We start from the raw sequence: 13,859 nt of genomic DNA, 5'->3' as shown, positions 1-13,859 counted from the left end.
GATAAAAGAGAAAAAATATGTGAGTTTTCTTTTTATTCATGACAGTAGCTAGAGAAGTTGCAAAAACTTTTTGGTAGTCACCAACAGCTTCTCCATTTTCTCGATTTTCTCAATACTGAGTTATATTGATGCACACAATTGCATCATCCTAATTGTTTTGAACTAAGATATCATTAAAAAAACCTAAACTAACATGCTTCATGGTTTGGGGAAACTTAACATCAAAACATAAACTCAATCATAACAATAGTTCGAAACTTCTAATAAAACAAAAAGAGCAATTCTAATTGTCTTGCAAATCATGAAAATATAAAGTAAAGAGATAAGAATATTGAAAAGAATAGAGACGTCAAGGATGAATGGAGGAGATGGATGCTTCGCAGCTTCAAGATTTGCGCAAAGGAAGATGCCAAACCTTTGAGAGTGAAAGAGAGAAGGGAGGACTTGTGGACTTAATTCTTGATCTATTAATGATTAAAACATTCACAAGCACCCTCTATATATACTACACACCTAGGGGGTCTTTGAGTAGCCTCCAAGTAATCCAATACGTCTCAACCAATGAGAGATGTGTCCATGACTTGGGGATCAAGTTATTGCAACCCTAGAATGATTGTTGACTTGTTTTCCTCCTTGTTCATCTCTTGATAGATAAGAAATCCTTCTTTGATAATTAGTTTCTTTATTTCCTTCCTTGTGCTGCAAATATTGTGATTATCTCTTCCCAAACCTCTTAAAGATACTTGCTTGGCCTCAAAGTCTTCTTCTTGCTTCTTGTTGATTTTCGGCATAATGACATACGTACATTAAATAGTAATATCTTTCTCTATAAAATAGATATGAATGAGTTGTAAAACATATGAAAATTACACATATGTAGCTTTTCGTTTTTACAAAACATGCTGCATAGTGAGCGGTTACTTAACACAAAATGTGGACAAGTTGACGTAAGAAGTTATCCACATCATATCGATTTGTCTAGTATGTAGTGGGAGATATCCACTACGTATACATCCATTATGCGTAGTTTGACATGTGTCTCCAAGGAATTTATGGTATGTAACTTCCATAGCAAGTAGGCTAAATAGGACGCTAAGTCCATGCATGGGTCTCAAGTTCAACCTAGTTGAAATGTTCTTTCAAGGTGTGTCATAAGTTGTTTCTATGTGTCAGACCGCTTTGAAATGACTGATGACACACCTTGGACACTTTGATTCCAAATGAAAGAAAATGATAAATGGGGGTGTGTGTGTCTATTTGTTTTTGCGTGTAGTGCACGACCATGTTTCTTTATCGCAATAAGGGAAGGAAGTATGTGACTATAGATCTCTTCTGGTAGTGAATTAGTGATGATAAATGGTCCTTGAAGTTTGAACATCATTAGGGCCTTGTTTGAGCACTTAAGAAGAATGAAATGGGTGCTGGAGCCGCTTTGGAGAAGGCTGTTATTTTGTGAGGCTCCTTGAAGGCTCTGATTAGCTTTACTCTCGTTAATTACTGGAGGTTTCGTAAATGAGACTTTTGGAGGAACGACATTGAGACTTATGAAGCTTGACAATGACATAGAACGATAGAGATATTGCAAATGAAACAAAGAAAGTTGAGCAAAGAGAGCTCCACCTTTGTTATCTTCTTGTTGGCTCGTTGTAAAAGACAATAGCACACTTGATTTCCCTTCTTCTCGACGGAACTCTTTCTCTTTATTCTGTTATGTTCTTCTTCGTCTCTTCGTAGTTTTTCCTCCTGCCTACGATGCTCGCTTTTATAACATATTGAGAAGATTAGATTGTAACTCAAATTTGAAAGTTTCAAACCCCTCATCTCCTGTATTTCGACCTTGTATAAATGAGTTTGTTGAATTTAGTTTTCAACATGCTCCATAAAATTTGTGTGCATGAATGATGTTGTTGTAATCCACCTCTTTGACCATTATTTGAAATTCAAAGTTGAAGCTTATCCAACTTAAAATAAATAGAAGTCGTTGCTTTGGTTCAGTTCATTCCTTCCTTTTTTTAGGAGAAAATACTGGTTACTCCATTAACTTTCATGAACTCGACAGTTTACTTCAATATCTTTCAATTTTAATCCATCACTCCTCTAACTATCCAATGTCACACAATTAGATCAATTCGTTAAGTGGTCGTCCAATCGTGCCGTCAACTTGCTGACTGGACATTTTTCAATGCCAACTCAGCTGACAAAAAAAAAAAAAAAGGGGAATTGATGCCATTTTACAATTCTGTGTGGATCCACGTGGGTAATTAGCTTGCCATGTCATCGCGTATGAACTTGTCACGTTAGCAGCTTAACCACTGATTTGGAAGGAGACATTAGAATTGACCCAATTCTGTGACATTAGATAATTCGATGAGTGATCGATTGAAATTAAAAGATATTAGAGTAAACTGTCGAGTGCATAAAAGTTATTGGAGTGACCAGTATTTTGTCTTTTTTTTTATTTGCTTGTACTTTTTCTAATTCAAACAGTGCCCTCTCAAGCTTTGTATTTGGAACTTACTTTTCACATGCAAAGCTTGACTCTTGTTTATTTGATTATGACATTGTCTTGGTTGACTCATTGCAAAAAATGGATATGTGTGGCTATATTTTCTGCAAAACGGACGCTCAACAAGAGAGGACGAGTGGTCATAGAGGGTCCAGAATATAAGATGTCTTCATCATTGAATTTTGTCCAAATTGATGGCCTAGTGAAAGACATTGTATCATGGGTCAGTGAAGTGCAAGTGTATTATGTATCTCTCACCTTTTGTCATGATTCTGAGGATCAAGCCATAAAAACCAGTCGGACTTTCAGTGCCAGATTTGTAGCTCATACTCTTGAAGAGGTTAACAATGACAAGGACGTGAATTTCTTTGCTCATCAACATCTTGTATAAGATAACCGAAAAGAAGACTAGAAAAGTCAACTCTACCTTCGGGGTCATGCTTCTTTTGAGCTTGGAACGATGGAATGAAAAAAATCAATATTAGATCACTTTAAGGGAAAGTTGGACCAAGAAGGGATATATGGTGTTGTTGGTGTTTATTGTTTCCCTTATCATTTTTGTGCTAACACATGGAGAGCATTTCGTGAACTCTGGAGTCCAATACTTTACACCATGGGAATGGTGAGATGAGCATATCACTGTGTGATTTGATGCTCATTGGTGGCCTACCAATTATAGGTGTCCCATATGAAGAATTTATGCAAATAGAGAATTACAATGTAGTGATCCATCTACTCTTATTAGGCTTCTGCATATACATTCTGACATGTGTGTCTCTAGTGGCAAGAATCATGTTCTTTGGGATCAATTGTTTGCTTATATTTATCGGGGGCACCTATTGTATGTGGCTTATGGAGAAACCGCATACCGCAAAGACCGGATGCAGCAAGATAAGATTATAGGTAAGAAAATGGCTTATGATATTTCAAGAGAGGTAGAGCTTGCTGTTTTTTTTAGCATTTTAGCTTAGCATATTTGTTTAGCAACTTTTTATATGACATGTTAATGGCTCGAGGGAATAGGGTTTCTTTTGCACCATCAAGGTTAGGTCACAAATACCATATTATTGGTGAGATAGTAATTGATCCCAAAAGGCTCGATGTTTCTCAAGGCTCCTTCCTGTTCATTATGTGATCGATTGGCTGGGAAAACATTTCACTTATTTCTATAGACGTCGAGTTGCCAGTAATGTTCTAGATAATTACCCTTATTTGGCAAGGTACACAAGAGTTAATGATGAGCCCTTACATATTACATATGCTAAGCTTACTTTCAGGACTGTACAATCATTTGATTATAGTTCTATTCCCTTTATTGAGCATAAAGGCTGATTTTTGCTTGAAGACGAGTTTGTCGGAAAATAAGTTTGAGTTTCTTGTCTGCATACGTTCTGCCTTACAACGTGTAAAGATGGATGATGATCTTTTGTTACACTCGTACTCTACCCAAATAGATTTGCACATCAATTTGGTTTTGACCAGGGAGTTCTATCGAACAGATTATTATTTGATGTTGAGAAAAGAAGGCAATGTTGTATTAAAGACCTAGCAAGAGCACAACGTATACTCTTTAGAGATGTAACGGGTTCACGTTTTTACATTCCTCGTTCCACTTATAAGGGAGCTTGCACTTGGAGATATTACAAACAGTGGATGAGGGTATATGCTCCATATTTGGGCCGATCTGTGTCAAACGTTTACTTGGTTTTGAAGAAGTGTCCATTGGAGAAGAAAAGCCATGTCTTTGTGATAAAATATTTGATAGAGATTTCTCAAATTTTGCAAAAAGAAGTTTTACTCACTGATGTTGAAAGGGAGAACCCAGTTACCCATTATGGGACATCCTTATCTATTAGAGATATTGATAGGAAGAGGGGTGACACAAGAGTAGGGGCAACAACCCAAAACAGAGTGATTTGAAACGAGCCCACTATGAGGACCACATTGATTTTGGTGATATTAGTGATGATAATATTGGCTTTTTCAAAGAAGACCATGTTCAATATAAAAGCGATGGTGATGCTAGAGTTGATGGTGAAAATGAGAAATATTGGCTTTTGGTATTACAGATGGTTCGTAGGTTGGTTTTTTACTCCATACAACCTCTTCACTTTCAGATGCAATGCCCACTGATGAATTGTCCAAAGTTGTTCTTTTCCCTTGCTATATCGCAAGTGATTAGTCCAGGATACGAGTCATCTCAAAAATGGGGTTTTGCCTATTCTTTGTTCCCTTTTTCCTTCCCACACGTTTTGATGTGGTGCATTGAGGGCCTTGACTACTTCCTCAGCTATTTGTTTTGACTCCATGATGACTTGTTGTGAAGTATATGTTGGAGTCACTGAAACTTCATCTTCATCGTCACCATCAGTAAAGGTCACTACATCACACTTGCCGTGGGCAGATATCCTTGAAGATCACCAACCATGAAATAGGCTTGCGTGTTTGCTATGGTAGCTTTGGGGATCTTCACAACTTCCACTAGAGGAGGTGTTATATGGGCGCTCTCTGCCAAAATGGCCTCGATCGTATTGGTCTAAGCATCTCTTTTTCTCTGAGCCTTGGCAACCCTCTTCCTCTGGTTTCTCATTGCATTTTTGGAGGGAGTCTTAACAATCTGCGTCTTGACAACCTTCACAACTTTCCTGTTTTGTTCTGTTCCAGCTTTAAGCCTTTTTGCACTACGAGTGATTGGTGCATGGTCGGGTTCGAAAGATATGCGATAATCGATTCTCTTAGCAATGTCGTCGGTCGCTGGGAGCTTTCCTGAAACACACACAAAATACATATGTACCTTCAAAGGAAGAATGGGTCGCACTCAGTGTGCCAAAAATTATGTTGAGCAAAAATAGTAAATAATGTACTCGACATATCTCATTAAGGGATATAAAACTTTTATTATGTCAAGTTTGATCCATTCAAGATAAAAGTATCTTAATTAGAACCTCTTATTTTACGAGAAAAACCCTTTGATTCTAAATGAAAGAAAATGATAAATGGGGTGTGTATTTATGTTTTTGCAAGGCCATGTGTTTTCATTGTCGTAATGAGGGAAGGAAGTAGGCGGCTGCAGACCTAATCTAGTGGTGAACCTGGTGATGATAAATGATATTTGATGTTTGAACATCATTATGGCCTTGTTTGAGCACTTGAGAAAGACGAAATAGGTACTAGAGCCGTGTTGGAGAAGGTTGTTGTAGCGTGAGGCTCCTCGCAGGGTCTGATCAGCTTTACTCTCGTTAATACTGAGAGGTACCGTAAATGAGGCTTTTGGTGGAATGGCGTTGAGACTTCCGACGCTTGACGATATCACAGAAAGATAGAGATACTGCAAATAAAGCAAAAAAAGTTGAGCAAAGAGAGCTCCACTTGTTATCTCCTTGTTGGCTCGTTGAAGAAGACAGTAGCACACTTGATTTCTCTTGTTCTTCATGACACTTTCTCTTTCTTGTGCTATGGTCTTCTTCGTCTCTTCTCTGTTTTGTATTTTGCCTACTATGCTTGCTTTTATAGCGTCTTGAGAAAATTAGATTGTAACTCAAATTTGAAAGTTTCAAACCTCCTATCTCTTGTATTTTGGCCTCGTATAAATGAGTTCGTTGAATTTTGTTTGCAACATGTACTGTAAATCTATGTGCATAGTTGACATGAATGATGTTGTTGTTCCACCTCTTTGACCATTATTTGAAATTGAAACTTCAAGCTTATCCAGCTTAACAGAAATAAAAGCTTGTCCAAATTTTCACATAGAATAGTTTTGCCAATACTCAATGAGAGTTTGAGTATTCAGAACCAAAATTATAAGTTCAGCTGGAGGAGATAAGCATATCATTTGTTGACCAATTCTTGACCTTTTCATACCACATATTTGTGTTGTTTGAGTCACACAAAAATGTGGCACCACCAATTCGCTCCATATGGGAAAATTCCCGTGCAAATTGAAAATTTAAGGATATTTAAGACGACATATATTTGTCGTTTGAAGAATTAACCTGAAAAACCACGTATCACACCTCGATCCCGGCGTCGGTGGGTTTTAAGCACCGGATGTCGATCCCGAGGCGTGAACGAGTGTTACAAAGCGGAATAAAACAAAAATACTATCTTCTAGACTCGTCGGCTACCCTTTCCCGGCTCGGTACAACCTAAGTACTTTTCTGCAAAAAAATATCAGAGATGGGTGGGTGAGCATAATCACACGCTCAATGAGTAGACCAATGTAATGTGTCCGCAAAGTATATCATTTTACACACGCTACAAAATACGTATATCATATACACATCACTTCACGCAATTCATCACATCGCACAATCCCTTCTTATTAGATATACTTCAATTTAGTGATCCCCACGGGAACCTAATGATCTTCATGTCCTATACCTCCGTGTGTCACATCCTTACTTCAGCATAACCAATCAAGAAGTTCACATGTTCCATGACTAGTCAAACAATAGATCCAACACATAAATATATATAAACTCCACATATTCGCAAATCGACATACTTCACTATGAAAATAGAGAGATATTTCATAAATAGATCAAAATCATGCTTTTCGACTATTTTAATAGCAAATAAGAATATTTGAAACATATTACACAAATCCACTCACCTCATTGATACAAATCCCCACCAAAAACATCGATCATAAACCGAGCCTCCTAAAAAGAGCCATCTAGAACTCACCGTTGGATCTAACCCAAACTTTAAGGATATAACGAGGGCATCGATACGAACCCATAGCCCTTCGCGGATTTCAGAATCGAAGTTACGGATCAAAAGTTATGATCCGCCGAAATTTTACGATGAAAACTTAGGGAGAGAAAATTCTAGAGAGAGGAGGAGAAAAACGGAGGAAAATGGAGAGAGAGAGAGAGAGAGAGAGAGAAGAAGAAGAGAGAGAGAGAGAGAGAGAGAGAGAGAGGTATAAACGCAGCTGCTAATTATACTTATATATATAAGAGAGTTAGCCGACTTGGTAGAGTCGGTTGATGGTTTCCCAAATAAAAAAATGAACACTTGTCCACACCTAATTCGATCACACCATCCTTTGTCTCCCCATGAAACTCATGGAAGATGACTATATGATAGAGTCAGACACGTATGGCTGCTATTCTTACTCACCAAATAACAGCTTTTGACCAATTAGAACTGTCATATCAGCATCTCGAATCAACTTTGACGAAACTTTAAAAAATCATTAAAAATAGCTTGGCACTCCGGAAAATTCACCGAAAATTACGGCAAACTCATGGCGACCTCTACTTTCTATTTCTAAGAAGAAAAAATCAATTTTGAGAAATTTTAAAAATTGGGATGTTACACCGCGCCAGAAAATTCCGAATTGAAAATATAAGGTTTTTTTATACGACATGAATTTTAGTCTTCAGAAGTACATTAAAAAGGCTGAAAAGCCGATTTGGACTGTCTTCATTAGATGTCATATATATGTGGTCTTATCTTTCAGCTAAAATTGAGAATTTCTTTGTCTATTGACACTACACATATATGTCGCATAATTTTATCAAACTTGGAAAAAATGAAACACCATCCAAAAGTATTCAAGTAGTATGTCATTGAGACAACTTTTATAGATTATGTGTCTAGGGGCAGATTGACAAATTCATTGATGAAAGATCAAAAAGAGGTCGTCACGAGAAACAAATTAAGATCCACAACGATGTCTACCGCTGTCATGCAAATGTAAACTCTAAAGAGGATTCACAAATCGGATGGTTCTTCGGAGGGTCGTACATACCACTAGAAATAAAGAGTTGATGGATCAACGACTTAAAACTCTATAATTACGTATCAGATTTGTGCAAGTACAAACCAAATATATTACGTCGGCGATATAGAATGTAACCTTCAGTTTTTAACAAGATGATGTGCGACATGGTCAACTACGATCCATATTTTTCCCATATAAGAATTGCTACATGGAGAGTAGGTCTTTCCACTGAACATACGCTGACATGATCGTGAGCCTTCATGATTCGCGCAGATGACATCATAAATAACTTTTGTGATGATTACCTAGATATTGTGAATCCACTACCATCGAGATTTTGAAACATTTTGCCAAAGAAATCTAGAATATGTATCGTGAGACTTACCTTCGCCGATCAACACAGGAAGATATGCGACGGGTACTCAATAAGGTAGTAACAAAAAAAGAGTTTTGTGAATGATTAGGAGCCTTAATGCACTGGCAGTGATAAAAATGATTCATCGAATGGGGATGGTAGTATACTAGCTATAAGGAGAAACCGACAATCATCACAGAGGCAATGACATCTTATGATACTTGGATATAACACGTCTTCTTTAGACTTTTAGGTTTCTGTCACACCCCGGACCCAGTGTCGGTGGTTTCCAAGCACCTAACGCCAAATCTGAGACATGAGCGGGAAAAGTATAAGAAACTAAAACAATTTCAAATACTTTTCTCGAAATAAAATAAAGCGTTTACAACAACAAAAACAATTACAAAGACAAAACAGGCAGGCCTTGCGATCTATCTGACTTCTAATCTTCTGTAACTCTTTTCTACTCTCGTACATGTCAGCTAACGTCACAGTTAGACTTCTCGAAAACACTTGTCCTCATACGAACCTGAACAAGATTCTATAGGGGTGAGCTTACACTCAGTAGGGTCAAACCTTCTTAGGTTATTCTTAACTACGTCGCAATCAAGTTGTCAAACATCAAACAATACTTTAAATATATAACGACAAATCGATGCATGTATGCTAATGCACTCCTTCCACTCTATTACTGGCTAATTAGTCCATACACCCAAGACATATGTACCTACACGTCCCATACCGTGTAGATGTCTCGAATATACGACCTAACAAATCAGTAATATATAAACTCCAGTACCTCTTTTGTTAGTCTTTTGTTAACCTCATGATCCTCAGTCTTGAAACCCGAAAGATCGTTTTATCGACTCATATGTCGAAGGGGCATACTTTCCCCACTCATTTGCATAGGTGGGCTGATCATAGCTACTGGAAGTCCCCATGAGGAAACTTAACTACAAAAAATGTATCTGTTCTATTAATCTCATTCTCTTCTCCAGAATCACCATTCTCACTATTCTCACGTTTCCTCATAATGCATGATGCATAACAATTGAGCATCAATACTCGCATCATAATATCGAACACATGCTTTTAAGGAAAGCGAGAACATTAATCATATAAATCAACGACAACACATGTTTTTAATGAAAACAATAACATTCAATAGTTAATTATTCAATGGCACACAAATCACTCATTTTAATTATAATATAATTATCAATTTAAAGAAGGTTCCCTGAGTGGCCCTACCTAGAATCTAAGCGTTAGTTCCGACGGCTAACAAACATGTAGTAAGTTTCCTAAATCAAGATAAGAAAATTTCTTTAAATGAAATCGACAAGTTTCCTATTTTGAAATAAGAAAGTTTCCTAAACGACTTATCCTTTTGATATACTCGTTTTCGCAACTTAGCGAGATTCCTTACTTGAGTCGGACTTGTTTCTTAGTTTGACCAGGTTGCCGGTTTTAGATTCCTTTTTTGCTTTTCTGCTTTTCTGCTTTTCTGCTCTTTTGCCTTCACACTCACAAAACATGTTAGAAATAACATTATTACGAGAATATCATAGCTAAATAGGGTTGAAAATATTTTATAAATGTAGCACTTTGTGCTCCTATCAAATTCCCCCACACTTAGCTTTTGCTAGTCCCATAGCAAAACCATGACAACAAGACTCGAAAACAATTACAACAACACAAACATCACACACAATTACAACAGGTGACAAACAAACTCTAATGCCCTTAACTATTGTCTCAGAATCTCCAATCTCATGACATCAAAATTAACACTCAATCAAGAATTATTCCATGAAGTTTCAAAAGCTAATTGTCATTGATACATCACATATTTACAAGTAGGACACAGAAGAACAATGGTGATGTTTAAGCTTAGCATGTTTCAGACAAATATGATTCAATCTCACAAGGTATGCACTCATTTTTCACTCAGATTTTCTGGCTTAAACACTCAAAAAATATGCAAGAGAAAATATTTTGAGGCATTCACAAAGCTTGCATTTATATGAACAAAAACACATGTTAAAACAGAAGTAAAACCTCATGAAAGAATCAATTACTCACACGAATGAACCACACCATGAGCTCAACTCTTGAAACAAACTCAACAAATCAAGTTTTACTCATCTTTCAGATCAAAAGGAACTTTACAAGGTATTAATAGGGTTGGGCTAGGGTTATGAATTTAAGAGTACGAATTCCCAAAATTCCTAAGGACCTAGCAAAGCATTCAAACACGCTTTATGTCGCCAAAATAAGGGCCTGATGTCATCTTGTTGGGCCCTTCGTCATTCCAATCCACTTTACAACATCATGAAACAGAACAAAGGCCAAATAATTTCCTTTTTGGGCCTTCCATTTAAAACAAAACTCCTATTTCACAACACAAAGAGAATGTCCAATTTATTTTTTTCAATTTCCTACCGAAATTTTGTTTTGTTTTCTTTTTTACTTTTCATGGCATTTCCTTTCCTTTTACACAAACATTCAACTCCCCCACACTTGTTTCACATCATCACTTCATACAATACATCACAATTGCTCTACTAGGCCTAAAAGACAAGGGCAGAGATATCACTGTACTAAGCTCAAGGTAAAAATTATATGGGTGATGAAAGAAAAGGCTCAATGTAGGCTCAAAGGGGTTCAAACTAAGGGGTGTGCAACACACAGAAATAGGGACACAAGCTTGTTTGGCAATTATATTCATCCTAAAAAGTTTCATTTATCCTTTCCAAAATCAGAGCATTTTATGATAAAAGTTTTAAAAGTCCACAAGAGTGAGTTCTAGTCATCTAGAGTTCATTAGAAGCTATGGTGAGCAATCAATCAAACTGAAGAATAATGAGATTTTCGAAAAATTATAGACAAGAAAACGAATCAGAATATTTCATTTATCACCCAGAAAGAACGACACATATAAAGGCACAAAAGCTCACATTTAGGGTTCATATGAATCAAAATTTGACTTAGCATGCTCAATTCTATACCAAAGTTTCAAAACCACATCCACTACATTTCATATGATTTCCATTCATTTCAATTACCCTCAGAATATCAGTTGAAAATCATCCCAATTTTGTGACATTTTCTTATCCATAATTTCAAAGAATTAAGCTCATCACCCAGTTAAGGGCTCTTGAGACTCAAAACAAAGCAAAAGACTCAAAAGCAACAAAAACTTGTTTTTTTTATTTTTCTAAATTTTTCGTATTTTTGTGTGTGTGTTGTTTTTTTTTTAATAAAAGACTCAACAAACATGTAAATATCTCCCCTACACTCAAACTCTACATTTTCCTCAATGTTCACAAAATAATGTGTAAAATCAAAGTATGGAATTGGAACTCACGACACAACAAACAATAACAAAACAAATAAAAACGAAATGTAAAAGAGAAGAAGGAAGGGAAAACAAATCTGCGTTGATGACTCCTCCACATCTTTAGTTGAGTTGGGTCGCCTCCCAATTAGCGCCTCGTTTAACGCCCATGAGCCAGACGGTTGTACCACACATTAGTTCTATGTGAATGGAGTTTCTTGAAAGGGTGTAATTCCTCCACATTGTATTCCTGGAAAGCCTCATAGTATGGCTTCAATCGATGTCCATTCACCTTGAAGTTTTCTCCGGTTTTTTCACTCTTAATCTGCACTTACCATGTGGAAAAACATAAGTAACTATGAAAGGACCAATCCATTTAGAACGTAACTTACTGGGAAAAAGTTTAAGTCTAGAATGAAACAACAAAACTTTTTGGCCAACAACAAAATATTTGCCACGGATCATTTTATCATGGTAGGGTCTAGTCCTCTCTTTGTAGATCCATGTATTGTTGTAGGCATCATTTTTTATTTTCACAAGTTCATTCAATTGGAGCTTCATGTGTAAGCCAACATCATCAAAGTTCATGTTAAAATTCTTTACCGCCCACCATGCTCTATGTTCAAGCTCCACTAGGAGATGACATGTCTTCCCATAGACCAGCCAAAATGGGGATGTCTTAATAGGGGTCTTGTAAGCTGTGCGGTAAGCCCATAATGCATCGTTTAGCTTTTGGCTCCAATCCTTCCGTGGTGGGCCCACCGTCTTCTCCAAGATTTTTTTTATCTCACGGTTAGAGATCTTTGCTTGCCCACTCATTTAAGAATGGTAAGGTATAAAACCTTATGCGTCACATTGTACTTCTTCAACAAAGCCTCAATTGTTTTGTTGCAAAAATGTGATCCTCCATCGTTTATGATAACTCACGACATTCCAAACCTGCAAGAATATATAAGTAACCATTAGATGAAGGAAAATGTTCCATAAAATCAATACCTCACACGTCAAAAATTTCCACAGTTATAATATGGTGTAAAGGCATTTGATCTTTAGGTCCTAGGTTTCCTAATCTTTGACACATATCACAAGTCATGCAATACATATAGGCATCTCTAAAAATTGTAGGCCAAAAAATACCTGCATCCAACACCTTAAGGGCAGTTCTTCGAGATCCAATGACCTCCACATACTTTAGAATGGCAAAAGGCAAGAATAGATTGATGTTCAGTTTCAGAGGCACACCTCCTAATTATTTGATCTTGACAATGTTTTCACAAATAGGGATCATCTCAAATATAATGCCTAGCCAATTTCTTAAGCTTTTCTTTTTGAGAACGAGGTAAAGTGTCCAGAAAAGTCCTTATCACAAGATAGTTCACAATATCAGCATATCATGGTTCACTTACCTCTATTCTGAAGAGTTGTTCATTCGGAAACGTCTCGCTCAAGGGCAAGGTGCCCACTTCGCGTATTAGTCTGCTCAAGTGGTCCGCAACCACATTGTCACTCCCCTTCTTGTCTTTGATCTCAATGTCAAATTCTTAGAGCAACAAAATCCATCATATAAGTCTCAGCTTTGCCTCTTTCTTCGTAAATAAGTACCTTAATGCTACATGATCAGTATAGATAGTTACTTCATATTGAAGCAAATAAGACCAAAACTTATCTAAAGCAAATACAACAGCAAGAAGCTCTTTTTCAATGGTAGAGTAGTTCAATTGTGCATCATTGACCGTTCTTAAGGCATAGAAAATGGCATAAGGCTTCTTGTCCATCCTCTGCCATAGCACGGCTCCAACAACATAGTCGGAAGCATCACACATCAACTCAAAGGGCTCGTCCCAGTTTGGGGTAAGCATCACCGGTGCTGTTGTCAACAATTCCTTTAACTTCTCAAATGCCTCCTTGCATTCGTCGTCAAAATTGAATG

At 37.0% G+C, this 13,859-nt stretch overlaps 1 protein-coding gene across 1 annotated transcript; it reads right to left on the bottom strand.

Annotated features, from left to right (window-relative positions):
* Positions 1-4,674: 4,674 nt before the first annotated feature.
* On the bottom strand, positions 4,675-6,108 carry LOC101309119. Its single transcript, XM_004291482.1, has 2 exons — positions 5,582-6,108; positions 4,675-5,272 (listed from the first exon to the last, which is right to left on the bottom strand). The coding sequence occupies exons 1-2, from the start codon at positions 5,937-5,939 to the stop codon at positions 5,043-5,045; spliced, it is 588 nt and encodes a 195-aa protein (XP_004291530.1). The 5' UTR covers positions 5,940-6,108; the 3' UTR covers positions 4,675-5,042.
* Positions 6,109-13,859: the final 7,751 nt, after the last annotated feature.

This window comes from Fragaria vesca, linkage group LG2 (assembly GCF_000184155.1).
Source record: "Fragaria vesca subsp. vesca linkage group LG2, FraVesHawaii_1.0, whole genome shotgun sequence".
Lineage (NCBI taxonomy): Eukaryota > Viridiplantae > Streptophyta > Magnoliopsida > Rosales > Rosaceae > Fragaria > Fragaria vesca.
This window is presented reverse-complemented; position numbering and strand designations above follow the sequence as displayed.